General features: G+C 48.2%; 1 protein-coding gene across 1 annotated transcript in view; it reads left to right on the top strand.

Moving 5' to 3' along the window:
* Nucleotides 1-3,260: 3,260 nt before the first annotated feature.
* The window catches only part of piezo2b (piezo-type mechanosensitive ion channel component 2b), a 68,268-nt gene continuing 48,898 nt past the window's right edge, over nt 3,261-22,630 (top strand). Inside the window, exons 1-4 of the mRNA XM_030115381.1 lie at nt 3,261-3,734; nt 8,977-9,072; nt 13,638-13,763; nt 21,952-21,994. Of these exons, the coding sequence (XP_029971241.1) occupies nt 3,671-3,734; nt 8,977-9,072; nt 13,638-13,763; nt 21,952-21,994 (329 nt within the window). The 5' untranslated portion in view covers nt 3,261-3,670. The remainder of the gene's footprint in view (nt 3,735-8,976; nt 9,073-13,637; nt 13,764-21,951; nt 21,995-22,630) is intronic.

Below are 22,630 nucleotides of genomic sequence, written 5' to 3'. Positions count from 1 at the left end.
GGAACACACACTGGAACACACACTGGAACACACTGGAACACACACTGGAACACACACTGAAACACACACTGGAACACACTGGAACACACACTGGAACACACTGGAACACACACTGGAACACACACTGGAACACACACTGGAACACACACTGGAACACACTGGAACACACTGGAACACACTGGAACACACACTGGAACACACACTGGAACACACTGGAACACACACTGGAACACACACTGAAACACACACTGGAACACACTGGAACACACACTGGAACACACTGGAACACACACTGGAACACACACTGGAACACACACTGAAACACACACTGGAACACACTGGAACACACACTGGAACACACTGGAACACACTGGAACACGCTGGAACACACACTGGAACACACTGGAACACACTGGAACACGCTGGAACACACACTGGAACACACTGGAACACACTGGAACACACACTGGAACACACGCTGGAACACACACTGGAACACGCTGGAACACACACTGGAACACACTGGAACACACACTGGAACACGCTGGAACACACACTGGAACACACACTGGAACACACTGGAACACACACTGGAACACACTGAAACACACACTGGAACACACACTGGAACACACACTGAAACACACACTGGAACACACTGGAACACACACTGGAACACACTGGAACACACACTGGAACACACTGGAACACACACTGGAACACACACTGGAACACACACTGGAACACACACTGGAACACGCTGGAACACACACTGGAACACACTGGAACACACACTGGAACACACACTGGAACACACTGGAACACACACTGGAACACACACTGGAACACACTGGAACACACACTGGAACACGCTGGAACACACACTGGAACACACTGGAACACACACTGGAACACACACTGGAACACACTGGAACACACACTGGAACACACTGGAACACACTGGAACACACTGGAACACACACTGGAACACACTGGAACACACACTGGAACACACTGGAACACACTGGAACACACACTGGAACACACACTGGAACACACTGGAACACACACTGGAACACACTGGAACACACTGGAACACACACTGGAACACACACTGGAACACACTGGAACACACACTGGAACACACTGGAACACACTGGAACACACTGGAACACACTGGAACACACACTGGAACACACACTGGAACACACACTGGAACACACTGGAACACACACTGGAACACACACTGGAACACACACTGGAACACACTGGAACACACACTGGAACACACTGGAACCCACTGGAACACACACTGGAACACACACTGGAACACACACTGGAACACACACTGGAACACACTGGAACACACACTGGAACACACTGGAACCCACTGGAACACACACTGGAACACACACTGGAACACACACTGGAACACACACTGGAACACACACTGGAACACACTGGAACACGCTGGAACACACTGGAACAACGCTACACAGAAAAACTCTGCAGGACAGTCCTCAACCTGAGATAATCTCACTTCTGAACCACACACACTTCAGCTTCAGTCAAAATCAGAAACTTTAACTCAAATGACCTTCAGTGTTTGAGTCGGACGATTATTCTTCAACCGATTTTTTATTCATTCTTAAATGGTTTCATTAAAAAACTTCAGACAGCACTCATTTTTTCCTTTGGATTCAACAGATAACTTTTATAACTGCAAATACATTTTCTTACTGTAAACACCTTCTTGTGCTGCAGTTTGTAATTTTTTTATTATTTGACTTGTTGATTTTGACTGCAGAATTAAGTTCACGCTCCTCACTCGAACTCTGGTTTTTCCTTTGAGTCGTCCTCACATGAAGGTCTTCATCTTGTGGGAAACCATCCTCTGTGCGTTTTCTCCTCGGAGGAGGCGGATGAAGCTGCACAAACCTTAACTTGCTCAGCGATGAATCTGCTCCTCAATGAGACACTTTTTCCTCTATGTGCCACATTTTAAGAGCAGAGGAGACAGAAACGGTTCCTGTTTATCATTTCATCTTTTGGGTTTGAACTTGTGGTCTGCTCCTGCTTCTTTCTGCTAAGTTAAACTAACTTCCCTCTGCTGCAGATCCTGTTGAATGAAACAGTTTTCACTACTTTGTGTTTAACTTCATGCTTAAATTGACTTTTGTACATTTAGTTGAAATTCATCTTTCCACTGTATGATCTTGTTTCTAGTGATAAATGACTGGACTGTTTGTGATCTAACTCACTCTTTCAGGTTCGGTGTATCAACTTATCCACCATCCAGATCCTTTTTTTAATAATAATTATAATAATAATAATGATGATGATGCATTGGTTTTATATCGCGCTTTATTGGACACTCAAAGACGCTGATTTTTTTTCTGATTTTCACTGTGAAACTAGTTTTACTCCATAAATGCCCAACATTGAGGTGCCTGTGCTGATGATGGGTTTCTAGTAGGTTTTTCTTGTTGTGTCGACCACAGCCTGAATCATAAAGGATAACCTCAGGTGCATTTGAAATGGAACCTTTTTTACTGATTTTGAAGGAATCTGCAGATCAGACATCCTGCTTCATTTCAGCTGGGAGGTTTCCTCTGGCAACAGCTGGATCACATGTCGACAACAAGCATGCCTTCAGCGTCTTCCAGGATTATTTCAAGAAGCTAAAACAGACAGACAGACAGACAGAGAGACAGACAGACAGACAGACAGACAGGCTGCCAGCAGCCAGACAGATGTGTGCAGACAGCTGTGTGCAGACTGATGCCCCGCCAGCAGGCGGCGCTGCTCCTCTCCTCCACATGTGGCCCAGAGGGATCCAGTAACAAGTGAGGGTTCGTGAGGAACAGTTCCTCAGCTGCTCCCCCTCCAGCCTGCAGCAGGCTGAGAGCTGCTGGTTCGAAGCCGGCAGTGCCCGTTCCTGCAGGGTCTGGTCTGAAACGGTCTGTTTTCCTGCAGGTTTGTCGGTATGTCTCCCATCATCTCCGCGTCCCTCCTCTTTCTCCAATTATCCCAGTGGGACGATCCGGCTCCCAGACGCACACTCCGGATTGGCTGGAGCTCGTGTCAGTCACGTGTCCGTCCTGCAGCCTCCTGTTGGTGAACACAATCTACACCAGAAGTCCGAAAGTCTAAATTTCACCCGGGGCACGGGCACTGGGACGCATCCGTTCGGTTATTTCGCGTTTTTTTCCTCTGCCATTCCCATTGAAGCGGTGTGATCAGAGGGGAAGTGCGCACATCGACGTGTTTCCGTGGTGAAAAGGGAGGTTAATTGGACTTGAGGACTTGTTGGCTCTTTCTCCGGCTGCTTTACGCACGGCGGCGGCGGCGCGGCGCGGCGCGGAGCGGCTGTGGCGCACCTGAGTCCGCTGCCTGCGCTCTTTGTGGAGCGGCAGGATGATCCCGGCGCGTCCGAGCCGCTGAACCTACCATGGTGACATTACCCCAGCCGTGCTGAACCCCCGCTGGATACGCAGCCGCTCAGTGTGGGCTCCGGGGAGTCCAGGTGCCACCGGGGCAGAGCTGATGTGGCCGCTCGGAGCGGCCGGCCGGGATTTGACAGAGCGCAGGAGTGGGGGATGCCAGAGAAACCCTAGAGAGACTGTCCTCGGCCTCTTTCACCTGGATCCGACACGGCCCGAGCGCAGCCATGGCCTCTGAGGTGGTGTGTGGGCTGGTCTTCAGGTTGCTGCTGCCAGTCTTTTTAGCAGCTGGTGAGTTCTCCTCAGAAAAAAACAACTTTTCACGCGTGTCGGTCTGTTGTCTCGACTCACTGATCGATCAGCAGTTCACCCCTCAGAGGCGTGAAGCTGAAGTTACTGCTGTGTCCTTTGAACTTAATCAATATTAGTTTATTTGTGAGATTTCTCACGCTGTTATAAATCTGCGGGGCATAAAGTTGATGTGAAAAGCAGTTAAATTCAGAGTGAGTGAACGAGTGATGGATTTTTTATTATTGTTTATGGTGAGCTGTGTTTGGCCTGGGGATGCTGGAGGTCAGAGTTAATCCCGCATCGAGGCTGAGCACTCCTGTTGACACACATACAAACACACACATATGAATGAATGAGTGAGTGTGTGTGTCAGGAGTCACACAGAAGAGGTGAAAAGAAGCGTTGTAGTCCTGCTGGGTGTGTTGCTGCTTATCAGCTGACAGCGCAGTTTTATTTTGTAAATGACATGTCTGAGTGAGTGTGTCACTTCCTCCTCCTCACTTACAGTAAAGCACTGGGCTTCTTTCTCTTTCCCAAACTCTGGCTTTGTTTACTGGAATTGTCCCTTTGTGAAGGCCTGTGTGTGTGTGTGTGTGTGTGTGTGTGAGTGTGTGAGAGCTGAGCTGGTGGTCTCAGTGTTGCTGGATGTGTGTCTCTTCATTCCCTCCTCTGCTCTGCAGATGCTGAAGAGGAGTCCTGCTTTTATTTTGTGGGACTTTCAGGGTGTGAGGAGTTCCAGCCGGGCGAGGTGTGGTCTTCAGATTAAATGCTGCTTACTTTGAGTTTTCAGCTGCAGTCTTGTGGTTTGGCCACAAGTGAAAGATGATTAGCGTCTGGGTGCCGGTGAGCTTCCAGTGTGGTGTCTGAGGAAGACTTACGAGGCCCCGGTACTTTTAAAGCTAACAGCAGGCTTTCTATAGATAAGACCCACTCAGTCCCACCATAATGCATCGCTTGACAGCCTGACGCCCCCTTTATTTCCAGAAGCAATTGTGAGGCCATGCATTGTCTCCATTAATTCGTGGAAAGTCGTTTTAACAGTATGAATTAATAATGCGGTTGTGAGGGAGAGAAGAACTGCCTTCCCTCTTATCGTAAACATACCTTTTAATATTTTATGTTTTTTCAAAGTGCAAATGAGCACTTGTCATTCACTGCAGCTGCACACGGACTCCAGCGTGAGCGGCGGTCAGAGGAACCTGAAAACACCTCCCCGAGGCCTCACGGGGAGCCGGCGCCCGGTTCGAGGCCCGGAGGGGCTTCAGGCCATTTGCATGTTCTCCCTGTGTGTTTATGACATGTTTATGAGCCGACCAGCCCTGCAGGGATGAATCCCTCACGTTTAGACGTGGTCCCAGTTCGGCGAGCTGCCGCGCCGCTGCCGGTGTTCCAGTTGCGTAACGTGATGCAGGCCGCCGCCGCCGCTTTCCTCACGTCCCACTGAAAGACGTGTCTGCTGACGTTACAGCGTCTGAGCCTCCTGTTGGCCATCTGACAGCACCTCTATTGAAACGCAGCAAACTGCTGTGCTCATGTGTACACAGCACACACACACACACACACACACACACACACACACAGTTGGAGTTTTGCTGATCAAACAGGCCCTCTGTTTATGTGTTTACGGGCAGCGTTTGGAGTGGCTTCATAATTGTGAGCCTGCAGTTCCCTAGATGTATGATGTGGAAGTGGCGGCGCGAACGCAGCGACGCAGCGCTGAAAACAAAAGCTTGGAGTCTGGATACTTTTAACTTAAACCCGGGGAATCGATCCAGAGACGCTCCAAAAATCTCTTGAGTTGATAAACTCCCATTATCAAATTACTATAACTTTAATATTTATATTTATTCCTAGACTGAAAGAATTCCTGCTGAGATTTACTTTAAAACAACTTTATTAGTTATTTATAAATTTGTAGTAACAGTAACAATCCAGTAAAACGTATTTGACCACCTAAATTGACAGCTGGTGAAAATAATGAGCAAGTTTGAGCTAATTATACTGATGTTCTAATTCTATTTGTTCATGCTAATTTAGCAAAATGCAAATATTTTGACTGGAAGATTTACTTGAAAAAAAAATAAAGTCTGGTAACATTCTGCACTCAGGATTCATTCGTCTTCTGCACCGCTTCCTGTTCGGGGTCGCAGGCTGCTGGAGCCAGTCCCGGCGGACGGCTGGCCAATCCATCACACGGACCTCATCCATGCAGCGAGGGCGGCACGATGTGGCGAGAAGCATCACGACCGTTGTCCCTATATATTGATCAGCATATATAATTCAGTAATGAAGCCCGTTTGAAAAGTATCCAGATAATGTCTGAAGACTGAAGAAACCAAGAGATTCATAAGTTGAACTTGAGGATAGAGGTTATTAACATAACATTATAGTAGACTACACTATACGGTATAGTGTAAACCTTACACTGTGTCAGGGTTTACCGCGTTCTTTACACTGTAAACATTCAAAGTGTTTAAAGGAAGGTGCTACAGCTCAAAAAAAGTTTGGAGTTTATTGAAATATAATGAGCCGTTTGTCTCCAGCCCAGAGGACGTCCTCGCAGTAAGCTGTGTGTGTTTGGTGACTGGGTGACCTCTGCAGCGGCGTGTGAAGCCGCAGAGGTCGAGATCGTCCCTGACAGGAGGCCCTCCTCTCCTGGACGCGTCCTCCTCTCGCTGCGTCCGGAGCTCAGAACGCCGGTGTTATGGTGCTTTCTGCTCTGTGGGAAACGTCCTGAGTAAAGATGGAGGACAGTAAGAGAGAGTTCAGAGTGTGAGGCGGACACCTGAGGAGGACGCTGCCAGAAGGTTCTGCAGCAGCAGCAGCTGGACTTCTGCATGCGGTTCTCTCCACAGATGTGTCTTCTCGTCCAGAACACACCGTGGAGTGTTCCAGCTTGGACTCAGGTTGTCGGTTGAAACCCTCCAGAGAATGCATTCAGCGCCTTGCCTCTGGCGTCCTGAGCGGTTGAATTCCCGCGTTATCTCGCCGTGCCTGGCACCGCTGCCCGCTGCCGTCCATCCTCACGTTGACCCCGTCGGTCTCGCTGCTCGTCTGTCCAGTTCGTAATAATAGTTCCAACCAGGAGGGACAAAAGCCCGATTCAGCCGTGAACAGGGACCTTTTACTTTTTCCGTAATCTGATGTCTGAAAACAACTGCAGTTTATTTTCATTCCTGGTGTAAAGATCCTGAGCTGGTGAGTCATGCAGCCGGTGTTGAGGGAGGCTGTGGTGAGGCGTCTGCAGGCGAGCGCCGGGAGCCCGGCCTCGCTCGCACTAATACATTTCCTGTATCTACGGTGGGCTCAGACGCCGCCCGCTGCAGGTCTGCTGCTCCGAGCCAGCGGCCGACGGCCAAACTGCCGAGCGTCACGGTGCGCTGTGAGAGGTGAGGCGAGCTGCTGGGAAGGAGGACGCAGAGAGGACAGATGCGGTCGCTCCGACAGTCACGCACACTCCACGGCGGATCACAGAGATTCCCCAGATGTTTGAGATTTCCCCGCCGAGATGACCGCCGGCCCGCTAACGTCTGTTGGTTTTCTCTGGCGTGGACGTGAGCGCAGAGGAAGCGGGAGCCGCTCGCATGTCGGTGAATGGCTCCATTCAGCGTGCAAAGATAAATACGAGCCCCGCTCTCAGCAGCTCAGTCTAATCTTTCAGTAGCTCAACGCTTGTAGCTGCCGATGCCCGCGACTCGGGCGATAAGTCGTGCGGCCGACCCGGTTGTAAACCCAGAGCGTGTTGACATAACCGCTTGGGGGAAATCAGCAAGGTCAGACTGCTTGTCCACACAGAGTCACTGTGTACCCTCTTCCTCCTCCTCCTCCTCCTCCTCCTGATCTAAAAATGTCCAGAGACACCTCAGAAGATATGGAGCTGGTCACTGGAGGAAAAGCTGAAAGTCTGACTGTGGAGCTGGCGTGGCTCTGCGCTCCCATCACGCTGCTGCTGACTGGGTTTAGACTCAAACTGAGAGCAGGGCTTCGAGGCCTCGTCTCCTCCAGCTCCTCACATCAGAACCCAACTCTGCTGCGTCACGCATCCACAACAGAAACAGCCCAAAACAGCTTCTACCGGTAGGTAGCTGCCAGATATTAAAGTAGATTTTCTCTTTGGAAAATTCAACAGAAGCTCTCAGTCAGCGACAGTTTTTACGGCCATAGAGTGAAAATAAATCATGAGATCTCAGTAATGAAGGACTTCAGCTGCGGGTGGAGGCGTGGCTCAGTTTGGAGGAGTTAATAGATGTTTGGTGAGCTGTGGAACTGGTAAAAGCTCTGATCGCTCCAGACTGACTCAGGAAGTGAGGTGTGCTTCGGATCAATACGTCAATTAATGGTCTTTAGAAGTCATGTTCAGCCTGAAGTGTTTCGGCTTTCACCATGAGATCAGAACTGTGTGTGTGTGTGTGTGTGTGTGTGTGTGTGTTGCCAGGTCATCTGTTTAAAGTGTGTATTATATGTTTATAAGTATTTGATAGCTGTAAACCATCAGAGTTTTGTGGACAGCGTATCTTTTGACATTCCCATCACAGCTTCTGAGTCTGGCCGGTGTTTCCGCTCTTCAGGACGGTTCAGGTCAGTCGTGCTGTTTCAGGCCCAGCTTGAAGATGTCGGTGAGCTGTTCCTCCTGGTAACAGTGCTCTTTCTCTTCTCTCCGGTGCTTGTTTTCCCGTCCTCGTGCGTCTGCAGTCCACTCACTCTGCTTTCTCTTGTTGTCTTCTTTGGTCAGATTTTATTGATAAGGAAAAATTAAGATTTTAATGATCGTTATCTTCATTGATCACTTGTTTCTGGGGTATTTAAGCTTCTGTCACGGTGCATGGGAGCAGAATCCATCCCAGGTCAGTCTTTCATGAGGCACACAGCTAAATTCTGGACATGTTTGAAACAGCCCTGCTCATGTAGCTTTGACTCATTTAAAAACTGAAGCTTTTTAAAGTGAAATCTGATGTGTGGCTTTGAGAAATGGATCGTGTTGATAGAGAACGTGGCACGGTGAGGGTTTCCACAGTGTGTTTGGAGAGGGGTTCCTCTAGTGGACGCACACATCCAGTCACATGGGGCTCACGGTGTGAGGATTCATTGAAGTCAGCTTTAAAACAAAGGCCATGAGGAGGAGCTGATGGTGTGAGTGAGTGTGAGTTCAGTAGCAGGGTTGTGGTGAGAGTGGCGTGCGACGTGCAGAGCCGCTTTTACGAGGGTCGTCCTGCTCATCCCACCTCTGTGTTTGTGTCTGCAGCCTGCCTCTTCAGGTACAATGCCCTGTCCTTCGTCTACCTCATCTACCTCCTGCTTATTCCGCTCTTCGCGGAGCCGACGAGCACCACGATGCAAGGTAAGCTCTCCGGCCGGCTGCACAGCCTCTCGCTCTCTCCGCCTCTCCTCCGTCTGCCGCCGCCTCCTAATGCAAACCATCCCTCCTGCAGGAGACTTGAGTTTCCTTCAGATGAGGGTGGATTTGGCGCAAAGTTCAGCCCATGAAAGGTAATCTGGGTTGGTGCGGGCACCAGTCCATCTGTGATAATAAAAATGATCCACGGCTCCGATCGGAGATAGAAAGGTGTGTTTCATCAGGGCCGGGCCCCAGCTTCACTGAAAACTCACTTTTTGGCTTCAGGCTGGGTTTATTTACACACATAATCTCCCATAAACGATAAAAATGGAGCACAGTATCTGCACAGTCGAGGAGAAAAAGTCAGCAGAGCTTCTGAAATGTCCTGTGAGGAGAAAAAAGTCAGGATGAGGGCTGGTTTTGATCATGAGTAACCACTTCAATTACGTAAAGGGGGTTTTAAAGATTCCTCCCAAGGCTTCACTGGTTCTTTAAGTGCATTTTATTTAGTAATAACATGATCTGCCAAACTTTAGACAAGTTCAGGTAGTTAATTCAAGCTGTGGTAAAGTCCCTTGTTTAACCTTTGAGGCATTTTGGTTTAGAAATGAGAAACACACTTGAGAGCAGCGGAGGAGCAAAGTGAACCACAACGGAGCGCTGTGGTTTAGAAATGACCCAGCAGCCCTAAACGCCACACCTCCCAGACCTCCAGCGGCCCCAGACCACACGCTCTCTTCAATTATACATACAGGAGCAGCTTCCAGCGTGAGACGGGCCTCTGCTCATCTCCAGCTGAAACAACAGTCAGGAAGTAGAAGCAGGAGGACGGGGAGCGGCGCAGCGGACCACTAACAGCCTCATCAATACTTAAAGAGACCACCGGCCTTCCAGTGAAGCTCCGCGTTCGGTCAGCTGGTGGCCGTCAGGGCTCGGACACCGACAGGTCTCAGAAAGCTCACATGGACTGGAAACACAAAGCCTTCAGGTCAACACAGACCGCTGCGTGTTCCAAATGAAACCGAGTGATTCACATCCAAACAATCTGCAGACTTCCTGATTAGTCAGTGTTTCAGTGTCTGAAGTGTTGGAAACTCCCGCTACGGTGTCCCAGGAGAGACATTTGAAACAAAGCTCAAAAAAGTCACAAAACACTGAGACAGTCGGCTTCAGAAACCATTTTTAAATCTGCATTTCTTGACTAAAACATTCAGCTTCATGAGCATTAATTGAGTCACATTGCGTTATTGTCAGTCTTGCTGTTTCCCATAATCCTCCTTGTGCTGTGAGACCGCTAATCCAGACAGTCAGTACCACAACTGTTCCATCTCATTTATGAGTTTAGTCTCTAAATGTGTATTATTGTCCACTTCTTGCTCTCCAGGGAGGTTTAATGATCCGCTCGCAGCTTTAGTGAAACTGATGATAATACTTTCTGTTTGCACGTTTCAGATAGACGTTGATCACATTCATTTGATTAGGGAATGAACCCAGGATCATATTATACGGCCTGATAAAAAGCTACTAATAAATAAAAAACTCAGTGAATCAGTGAGGAAAAAAGAGAAAATCTACAAACAGAGTGTTGAAATCACATTTACTCAGCAATGATTCGATGAATCTGTTGGAGGACTGAACAGACCGGTGTGTTTAACGGAGCGGGGATTTAAAGACGCGGCAGTTTTCCGATGCGTTCGGAGGGTCGCGTCCAGCTGAATTCACTGCGTCGCTTGATGGTCTGCTTCATTTTCATTCTTTGAGGACATGTGGCAGTTAAATCTGTGAAGTTAATTCAAACCAAACGCTGGACATGAATAATTCATCAGCGCTGATCTGCTGCGGACGTCGGCGCAGGAGACTCCACTTGGAAATGAAGACAACTTGTTGTTGTTTGCCATTTACTCTCTAATGTTGTAATTGCACTTTTTGGCTCCTCGTCCTCTTCCAGAGATTCAACTCTCAGTGGAGCCGAACAAAATATAAACCGTTGCTCCGGTTTGGGCGGCGCGCGTCTCGCCTGGCAGGACAACCCTCACCCGGAGCGCTCGGAGGGGAATTCACACTTTGTCTGGTTTCATCTTTCACTCCATCTGCTTCTTTTCCAACAGTCCTAAATTAACTTTTGATGTATTTAGTGCTTCAGCAGTCTGAAGGTGGTTTACACGGTTAGTCTCATTCACTCATGCGCTCACCGCCGTGGTGACAGCGGATGTACAAGGTACCAGATCGGGGATCGAACCACAAACCCTGCTCTATTGTCTTACAGATACAGAAGCATAAATCAAACTGAAAAACAATAGCAGAAATGCTTTTTCATTGCTGCATGCTCTCTGACTTCATTAAAATTAACTGAAAGATTGATGAAAGACAGAAATATTTATTTTTCGAAACATGTCCAAAAAATATGCAGCAAAATTCACGTTGACTCGTCAGTTTGAAAATTTAAATGCTTTTTCATTTCAAGGTCATGGTTGCATAAGCATTTCTGCTAAAGCATTTTCTTTAGATTTCTGCTCCATATTTCCTTCCATACTCTGAATTCTGTGGACAGATTTCGGTGAAAATTGTCAGAATATCAGGAGAAGTGATTTAGTTTTTATTTTGATTTCGGTCAGATTCTCGATTCAGAGGAAAGATTTTTTTCTACAATGTTATTGGGAAGATTTTCCTAGATTTTAATAAAAGTGTAACAAACCCAGGTGTGTAAAAACAATAAAATTCAGTGACTTCTTATCATTTAAACTTTGTAATGTGAATGCACACATCTGCTGAAGCATCTGTGACAGACTCCTCATAGATGCTTCAATAGACTCTTCATGCATGCTTCAGTCAACTCATAGATGCTTCAGTATTCTCCTCATAGATGCTTCACTCGACTCAGATGCTTCAGTACACTCATAGATGAGTCAGTCGACTCATAGATGCTTCAGCCGATTCCTCGTTGAAGCTTTCGTAGACTCATGGATGCTGCACAATCACATGACAAAGTTAAAATAATGAGAAGTCGCTGAATTTGATTTTTGTGTTCAGAACTTGCTTTGTGCTGGCAGGTCCACCATCTGACATTAAATCCACATTTAGCAGGATTAGCATGAGTGGCTCGTTCCAATGTGAACTCACAGCTTTTGGCAGGAACTTACCTGAAAGACGACTGACGTTCCACGCTATGCATGCTGGGAGGACTGAGGGTCCAGAGACTGCTGACTCTTCTAACTGCTGCTGTTGGTAGTTTAACTACGTGAACATTGTAGGTTTTCTAATGAATGAGGATTTTGCATGTGCTTTGACCGTTTCTTGTTTGATTCATTATTTAATTGGGCACCATATTTATTTATTTGATTAAACAAAAAAAAAGGAATCCATATTGAGGGACAATATCCCATCTCACACGGAGAAGTCTCTGGTTCGATCCCGAGCTTTGGGACCTTGTCCTGTTGTCTTTGTGCATACATGGATTAAACGTGTATCTGAGTTGTATCAACCTGCAGACAGCTCTTGGCCGCGATAGCGAGGCGTCTCCGCCCGGCCTCTTAGTGCTTTGATTCCTTGTGAAAGTCTCGGCGTCTTCACTTCTGCCGCTGAAGAAGTAACTGAGTCAGACCTTCAGGTTTTCCAGACATTTAAAAAACACTCCTGAGACGTTTCGCTTCCAGCCTGAATTAAAATGAGTTAAAGTGAAGCTTTCAGTGCGGGGGTCAGGCAGCTACCACAACAGAAGTGTTCTAAAAGGTTGAAAATGCGGTCCGGAGCCAGAGCGGAGCAGCGGTGAACTCCTCCGGAGCCGTTCTGGACCAGGAGGCTTGGCAGAACTCCTCATCGCTCATGTTTACAGGCATTCTTCTCCCTGCTTGTGAACGCCCGGGGAATTGCAAAGGGAAATTAGCACAAATTGTTTTCACTTGGGTGTTTAATGAGCCCGATGTGGCGCTCGGCTCATTGCGAAGCGGCCGGTCGGTGACCTCCAGGGCTCCGCAGTCACCTGGGCCAGGACGTGGTGGAGAGCTGCTGCAGTGGGTGGATGCAGTAAATCTAATGAGACAGAGATGTTAAAGTGAGCTGAAGACTCGGCAGGAGACATTTCAGAGACGTTTCAGGCTTTGGCCCTCCCTTGAGGATGAACATCTTTTATTTTTCTAACAGGAAGTGGCCCGAACGGCCCGACTGTGGAGGATCATCTCCATAACAACTCCTCAAATTATCCCAAATACCTGTAGGTGCTGTGAAAACGGTCCATGTGTGGAGCAGCTGTGGCGCTTCTCCGACTGTCCGTCTGTTCTCCGACAGCTGCTTTCTTTACTCAGAACACCGAGAAGGTCTGAGCGCCGACAGCCAAACCAAGGCCCGGTGTCAGAGACCCGCAGTCCGGCAGTGTTTGTTTGGCTTCTCAGCAGAAAGAAGCTGCGCCGGGAGGCGGTGCAGCCGCTCCTCTCCAGGGTCGATGTGTTACCATCCAGTCACATTCACAGCTTCTGACTGAAGTTCTGAGCTCTTCTCTGGTTCTGGTGTGTTTTCAATGCCTGGATGTGAGGATATCAGCTGAACTGACTGGATGTTGTGTCGTCCTGCAGGCCACACAGGCCGTCTGCTGCAGTCCCTCTGCTTCACCAGTATGTCCTTCCTGCTGCTCCACATCATCTATCAGATTACCGTCAACAGCCTCCTGGCCGGGAAGTCCATCGCCTCCGACTTCAACTGTGAGTACACTGCAGCCTTTATAGAGCGGCTCTCAGGGTGGGGGGGTGGGGGGGTGGGGGTGGTGGAGGGGTGGGGGGGGGGGGGGGGGGGGGGGGGGGGGGGGGGGTACCTGGGCATGGAGGAATCAAAACGCCTCCAAGGTCCAGAATGCAACAAGCACAAGTGGACAAGACGGCTTAAAAAAAAGACGTTCAAGCAGGTAAAGTCAGGACTGCATCGCAGCTGCTGGATCAAAGACTTTTCACTTCATTTCAACACGACGTCGAAACTGGTGGCAAAAAATGAAAAGTCAGAGAAACAAAAATCCAAGAAAAAGGACTAAAAACGTTGAAAAACCTTTAGGCATGAAATAAACAAGCCTTAAAGTAGTTCCAGGAAGAGAAAGAGCTCTGTTATATAGAAGGATAATCCAACAGCACATATCAGTGTTTAATATAGATATAGACCCACTAGAATATATCTATATACTAGCGGTGTAACAGTACATGTATCTGTATTGAACTGTTTCGGTCCGTGACGTTCGGTTCGGCACAGGGCTGTGCACGGGTGAGTTCACGGGCCGGAAGTTTTTTTTTCTTTTTTTGGCTCACGGTCTCGACATTGCGTGTTTCCGTTCTACCATGTGCAGCTCCACCTGCAGCCCGTGCGCATGATGGCTGCTGCAGCCTCCTCCATGCCTCACATGTCCGCGCATCAGTCCCTGTGACGTAAAAATCGCCGTGAATTCCTGTCCGCTAGAGTCCGCGCTCAGCCACGCGTTGCACGCACGAGCAGGTCGCGCCGGTACACGCATGCGCCAGAGCGCCACAGCCAACAAAACATGACAGACGCTAACTTTGAAAAGTGACTGTGTGAAACGAACAGGCTGTAGCTCCGTCTGCAAAGACACCTAGAGAGCGAGACCCTGGTGGACGGAGAGAGAGACTCTGTCTGGAGGGGTGAGAAGGTCTGCCGACAGAAGTGGAAGTATGTAATCACTGGGGCGCCGCCCCACGAGTCAGAAACAGAAGAAAAAAGGCTAAATAAACTCTGATACTAAATGATAATCTACTGACAATGTATGTGCCTCATTTCCTATAAATAATCTGTATTAAAGGAGCAGATAAACGGTGTGAGTGCCAGAAAAGCTTCTCGAAAATCAGTCCGCCGGCATGGAACACGTACCGCGTCGGCCCAAATGTAGCTCAAGAGAAGTCGCGTGGGCATCGGTGGTGCGCAGAGAATTTTATTTAACTTATTACCAAGCAGCACCTTGTATTTATTTAATTTTCCTGTTTGTATAAAACAGTAAGTTGTTACAGTAATTTGTTGTTCACAGATAATAAACACCCAAATGAACAACAAGAAAATGTAGGTTTTGCATTTTGTTCCCGTATCATATCGAACCGAACCGTGACCTCAGAACCGAGGTACGTATCAAACCGAGATTTATGTGTGTCGTTACACCCCTGCAGCGCGGCCGCCATCTTGGCACGGTGCACAGATAACACACATGTCTGAGTTTCTTTTAACATTTCAAGAGGAGTTTAATACATGGACAGAGTCATCGTCCCATATTGTTGATGACATTTTAAAATTAGGATTTTTAGATTATGTATAAAATATGTTTTTGGACATTGTGATAATTGAGATGTTACAGTCATGATTGAGCATTAACACATCTGGCATATCAGCACACACACACACACACACACACACACACACACACACACACACACACACACACACACACACACACACACACACACCACTTTATTCACTGAAAACTTTCTTCATTTTCTTAACGAATTTTCATCTTTTCAGTATGAATGATGGAAGTGTTTTCATTTCTCTTCCAGCATTTGAACACATTTTTTAACAAATAAATTTTAACAATGAAACAATACAAATAGAATAAAAGAAAAAAGAATAAAAGAATAATAACATGTCAGACAGTGTGGGTGCGTATGTAGTGAAATCAAGCTCTGCCATCAAATCCAGGAAGTCACCCGACATCACATTTTCAGCGTTTGTCCACTGTACGATGAGATGTTTAATAAACCTGCAGAAGAATCATTTCACAGCACGTCTTGTGTGCAGTGTAGCGTTGTGCATGTGAGATCACTGATCCGCTCCTCACTGGTGAAGTAGAGTTTGTTGGTTGAAACTTTACGCAGTGTGGCCGTCAGGTGAAACTCCTGCAGCGTTCCTTATCGAGGTTTGCTGAGGAGCAGAAGGCAGCATGATCCAGTCAGTATATCTGCGTTTCAGCCATTTTCTTGCTATTTCTCATAAACAAACTTCTTTTATTGTAACATTTTAGAATATCTGAATATACATGATTCACACGTCATTTTTTTCTAATGAAGCTTCATGTCTCTTCGTCTAAATCTCATGTCATGAATGCACACGTTCTTCAGTTTTGCATTATCAGCTCTCAAGTGAAAACACATTGTGTTTTCATTTTCGTTTCAGAGAAGTTTCACATTTAGACGTTTTAAAAACAGCAGAAATGCTGAAAATGACGTTGTTCCCTCTCTCTGACATACAGCCAGCTGCGTTAGCAGATGGAGAACACAGCGCTCTGAATGTTGAAGCTTCTTTAAACACTCCTGATTGGCTGTTGAGATCCTCTCAGTGTCAGTGAGAAGAAAACAGTCTTCGCATGTGATGCAGATGATGGAGGGTGTAGGTTTTATTAGGGAAGCACTGTTAAACTGTAGTGAGCAGCTCACACTGCATTCATTGTTACGAATGGTGTGTGTGTGGAATGATTTTCTGTGATCAGTGTGTGTCTGATCAGTGTGTGTCTAATTGGTGTGTGTCTGCAGCAGCTGCTCGCTGAAGTTCACTCGTCCCTGTTTACGCCCAGTGTTTTCACACTTCTGTCATGTAAACAAAGCCCAAAATGCAACAGAAGTTTAGATTTTCCACTTGAAAACATGTAAATGAGACCTCAGTTCAGGAGAAGACAAACGGATCCCGCTCAGGACGAGGTCTGAGCTAAACTCTTTCCTTTGGATTTGGACTTTGTTTCTTCCCAGTCCGCCGACCTTCACGGTGGCGATGAATCAAAATGAGGTGTGTGTCACTGTTTAGGAGCTGCTGTTCTGTCAAACCAGACATTCAGAGGAACCGTCAGTGAGCATCGCAGCACCAGCCACCAGGCTCAGAGCTTTCTGCACCTTCACACTGCGTCAGTGGCGTTCTGACTGAGGCGTCCCGTTGTCTCTCAATGGGATCGTTGTTTTCGATGTGCAGCCAGTCTGTTTTCGCCGCTCGACAAAGACGCTAAACACACTTTAACTAGTGAAAGAGCCACATCAGAAACACATGTGGAGGTTTATGGCTCAAGAGCACTGTGGAGGACGCGGCACATTCAGTGGGATATAGAGGAAGAGGCTGCAACACTTCCTCCCAGGTTCCAACGTTTGGAACATTTAGCTGAAAATAAACCAGAGAAACACGTTAAATATGGAAAGTGTCTTCGCGTCTTCTTCTGAGGTTTGCGTGTATTTTTGTGGCAGCGTCACAGCGCCTCTCCAGGCCGGATGTCCACACTGCACACTCTCCCTGGTACGTTAGACTAGTGACAATACAGCCGTTTGGCTTCTCAGAGAGCGTGCCTGTGAGCGATGCCGCCATGCTGTCCCTGAGAGCCGAGCGCAGAGGCAGCTGCTGAAACCACACAGCTAAAAATGACGCTCGAAGAAAACCGTCAAAATGTTGTCCCAGCTCTGTTTACCGTGAGCGGGTTTGGAACCGGAGACCTCGTCGGTCCACGGCCGTTGAAGTCCTTCCTCACACACCAGCCGGGCGGCTGTCTGCTGGTGGCATGTTGTGCACATGTGTGTCTCATCACACCTGAACTCTGACCCCGGGAGAGTTTCCGCCCGGACTCCTGGGAGAAGACGTGCTGCGTTGGCAGCAGAGGCTGAAACGCCACTCCCAGTTCGATCCGCCGTCTCCCGGCAGTTTGGCGCGTGGTGCGGATTTCTGAGTCCGCCACATTCCTGCGTGCGATTCTCCCCCTCGTGCCATGTGGCCGAGCTGAGCCGAGCGCTCTGCCAGTAAAGCAAACACGGCTCAGTGCCGGGAAGGTGTTAATGCCCGCTCAGGCCCGGGGCTTCAGCTGGGAAGTTAGAGCGTTCAGACGGGACACACCCCCACCTGCTGCTCTAATGACTTCCTTTAATGAACCCCATACCGACTGAGAGGGCAGGACAGGCGCTACCGCTCCGGGCGTCAACAGCTACCAGCACCCAGTGACGAGACCCTAAACTCTGAAGTGACTCTTTTTATCACCTAATCAATTTAAAAAAAAATAAAACAAGACAATACAGCGGGAACATTTCCACTACAGTGTAATCCAAGCATTTTATCTTTCATATATTTTAGATTTAACGCACCTACCCAGACCTGCAGACGTTCTCCCCCGACGTTCATGGACCCGATCTGCTTTCCTCCCACAGAAAACATCTGTTTTTGGGTTTTTTTTTTAGTCTGTGTGTGTGTGCGTGTGTTTGTGGGTGTGTATGTGTGTGTGTGTGTGTGTGTGTTTGTGTCCTGTGATGGACTGCTGACCTTTGCAGGATGTGCGCTGCCCTCCACATTGTTCCTGTTTCGGGCTGCGGCCCCCCCGGGACCCTGAGTCACACTCGGATTTATCAAGGATGGATGGACAGATTTATTTATAGGCTGTGAAATGCAGACTTGTCTTTAAATTCCTCAAAAATGATAAGAACCGAGTCTGTCTCTGTAAAACCTGCAGCAGCGTTTCTTCTTTCCAGAGCTTGGATTTCCTGTTTCAGACCTTAAAATAACCCTTCAGTCCACCGCTTATTGTTGTTTTTCTACTTTTGTGCTGGTTTATTAGAGCATGTTTCCGCGGTGATACTTCAAATTAAAATGCATCATTTTTGTTTTTCTGTTGTGGAGAAGTTTTGTGTTTACACCGCAACATTCTGAAAATGATGTCCGTTTCCACGGAAACGGCCCAAACGCTGCAGTCGATGTAGCATTCATGTTGGGACTGTAGTTGCTGCAGACTTCCTGCAGCGCCGAACCTCTCAGGTGATTGACGGACGCCATCATTTGAAACGCTCGGCCGTGGTACCACCGCGTTCCAGACGGCGTTCTGTTGGCTGGCTCTCATCAGCGGCGGCTTCCCTCTGCGCGGCGATTTGTCTGCATATTGTTGAGACGTTCACTTCCTGTTTTTATTGCTGGACGTGGAAGTGAGGCATCGTGCTCTGCTGCGCCTGTCTCAGGTTTCTATATCTGTATGCAGCCCCTTCAGCACCCTCTTCCTTTTGGCAGTGGAGTGTAAACACGGAGTGGCGGCGACCCCCCCCCCCCCCCAGTCTGGACCCACCTGGCTCAGTCTGGACCCGTCTGGACCCCATCTGGATCGGTCTGGACTTGTCCGTACCCCCCCTCGGTGTGGTCCGCAGGGCGGGAAGCTGTTCACGTCTGAATCACACTCAGACGCTCTGGACCGACTCGAGGCTCCTCCTTCCTGTGATTGTTTGAAGTTTTGGGAGTTGGGATCTCCGCCCACCTGGCAGCGCAGTGGGTTAAAAAGAAAAACTGTAAAGAGGATCAGCTGGACAGTTTCTGTGAATAAATCATGAATAATTAGAACTTTTCTTTCAGATTGAAATTCTTGTTGTTTCCTGTCTTGATATAATAAAACACGTTTTCAGAGTTTTGCAGCTCTAGAATAAATCCGTTCCTCCTGAGTGTCGAATCCCGAGAGGATGAGAGCTGGTGGTGTATGGACGGCGGGGTATGGATGGGTGGTGTATGGACGGGTGGTGCAGCGGCGGTCCGGAGGAGGCGAAGCATCGGTCCCGGAGAGGCAGGAGAGGCTGTCGGAGCTTAACGGCCCGGCGGGAACAAAGGCTGTTTTATGAGGCTCACATAAAGTGAGAGGAGGTATTTTTGGTGCCCAGCTGGCTGAAACGCCGCCTCCGGACGGCGGCAGCGACTCTTCACTGTGCTACTGAAGATTCTGTGAGGGCAGCGCTCACTGTCCTCACTTCACCTGCAGCATTCCTCCACGGCCACAGCCGCTCCTCCTGCTCCTCCGCCACCTGCGTTGGGAGTTAGGGCGGGGTGCAGATGTTTGGGAGTGTACAAGCAGACTCTTTTCAGTCTCTGGTTTCTCAGGTTTTCTGTTGAAGATTGAAGTGGGAGGTTAGGACAGCGGTGAGAGATGAGGAGGGATTACAGAAACATCAGTGCTCCTCATCTCTCATTCTGTGAAGCTCCTGCTGGTCTCAGGATGTGTTTCCTGATTGGACTCTGGAGCTGTACCTGCCGTTAGAACGCCTTTCTTCCAGAAGAAAATGGCTTTTGGGGTCGAGGTGTGACGCTCGGTGCCATGAGTGTTTGATGTAGAGCAGCAGCTAATGAGAAGCAGCCGTACAGTCTGCAGGACACACACTTCACTCTCACAATGAGAAGTCCACACACTTCCTGACGAGCTCCTCCAGTATCACCCTTTGTGACTGAACGCCTCAGAGGTCACTGATAGAAAAGAGCCGTGGGGGCGGAGCTTCTGACGGATCCCGCCTCTTAGCCCGCAAACAATTCCTCATCTTATAATTACTCTTAAGTTTCCAATCTCTGTACAAATACAGCCAAGTTCAAGGCAGAATCAGCTTCTACTCCCACTGAAATGCTTGTGGTTATGACCCGGAGGAGGGCAGACCTGGAGGAGGAGGAGGGAGAGGAGGAGGAGGAGGAGGAGGAGGAGGGAGAGGAGGAGGAGGGGGAGGAGGAGGAGGAGGGCAGACCTGGAGGAGGAGGAGGAGGAGGAGGAGGAGGAGGAGGAGGAGGGGGAGGGGGAGGGAGAGGAGGGTGAGGTCCGATCTGCAGGATCTGTGTGGAGGTGGACAGATGAGTCTCTACAGCTGAAGCGTTTGAAGTCAGAGGTGGTGTCAGAGGCCAGTCATGCAGCCGCCCCCCTCCCTCCCTCCCTCCCTCCCTCCCTCCCTCCCTCCCTCCACATGTTTTTGTCTTGTTCAGCATTTGGTGCTGTCGTCTGTGTGACCCACTTCCTCTCCTCCAGGTATCTGGAGGACACACTCCAATAAACTGGATCGTTTTACCCTAGATTTAGAGTCCGATCTGCAGCACTGAGATTCTTCTCTTCTTTCTAAAGCAGCAGGAACTCCATGATTCGGTCTGAAAACTCTTCATTTTAGTCACCTGGAGCTGAATTCAAACGGGTTCCTTCCTCACTGTATTTGACAAGATGAGGAGTTTTCCATGATTTAGTGCTGGAGCCACCCGGAGCACAGAACGGTGGAGTGGAAGTGTTTGTCATATCATATATTTCAATAAAGTCCACAAATAAAAGTCGTGGAGATCCAGCTGAGGAAATGTCTGTGGGCTCAGCAAGAGCAGCATGTCAGCTGTTATTGACTTCTGAAAACCAATAAAAGAGACAATCATGAATCAGTTTTAGGAGTAATAAACCACATTGTGTGTGTGTGTGTGTGTGTGTGTGTGTGTGTGTGTGTGTGTGTGTGTGTGTGTGTGTGTGTGTGTGTTTGTGTGTACACGCCATATCATGTTTTTACACATGTAACCTTTAATTAAATCCTCTGTGTCTGTTTCCATCCAGAAATGTAAGACTTGACATACTTGGATTCACTTTAAATGATACTGAAACAGCTTTGACACATAGCGAAAGCTGTGTGAGCGCCACAGCGACGGATGTCCAGGAACACTCCAGCGAGCCAGAGCTGGCATCAAGTGCTTGATTTAGCCAGAGCACAGAGAGATTGATGATGTTCTTGACAGAGGAAATGCTTTGCAGCAGCAGTGACCGGAGCCTGAAACATCAGCAGGTTTAGTCTTCAGTCTTTGAGGAAGTAGCAGGAAGGACGTCAGTAAATCTTCAGACACAGAAAAACATCTTTGTTGCTCTGCTTCTCACTCAAGTCCCCCCTGAATTTCCCCTTGGGGGGGTCAATAAAGTTTCTCGAATCTTGTAAAAAGAACCTCAGTTACTGCTGGATTTGACTGACAGAGCGAGAAAAATGTCTCCTAAAAGAAAAATATCCACAGCAGGGTTGAAAAAAAAGAGGAGCTCATTCCAGCTTTGTCTAAACCAGTAACCATCATTAATCAGTCATCTCACATCTCTAAGCTTTAACCACATGACTAACTTGTGATTTTTTTTTTTAATTTCTCCAGGTTCCACGTGGGAAAAATCGCTTCGACAGATTGGCTTCGAGAGGTGAGATCACGTCCCTTTATTCCAACGGTTTCGTGAAATTGATTCCTTCATTGGCCAGTCAGGATGATCACCGCGGGGAGACGCATGGGCACATTGGATTCTCACTATAAACATGGTCACACAGGTCCGATGGTGACGGCAGCTCTCAGTCAGACAGCTGGAAGCTGGGTTTTCCTCTCTCAGGTTTCCTGCTGCTGCAGAAACATGGACGAACAGCTTAAAGTGAGCGCTGAAGCGACAGCAGTGCTGCCTGAGAAACAACCTGTGCTCATCTATTTCCATATGGAGCCTTTCAGTCAAACAACAGATTGATTCTCCGTTATCTTTATTAGTCCCCTGAAGGCACCACCAGCCTGTAAATGACATTCATAAAGTCCATGTCAGTTTTTGAACGCGTTTTATTGAAGACTGCTTCCGCAACAAACAAGCTTCTAATTTCTTTTTAATTGAAATTCACCATCGAAGTGTAAATTGTGACAGATTCTGCACACAGTTGTTACCTTCCGCTGCAGGTAAAGCAGCATTAACGGTGGCCGAAGCGATCTAAATAAAGAAACCACACGATAACATTAAGCAGCACTCTTTGCATCCAGTCCAGTGACGAGCTGAAGAAAAGCTCCTGACGTGTCCCCGGGC

This window comes from Salarias fasciatus, chromosome 18 (assembly GCF_902148845.1).
Source record: "Salarias fasciatus chromosome 18, fSalaFa1.1, whole genome shotgun sequence".
NCBI lineage: Eukaryota > Metazoa > Chordata > Actinopteri > Blenniiformes > Blenniidae > Salarias > Salarias fasciatus.
This window is presented reverse-complemented; position numbering and strand designations above follow the sequence as displayed.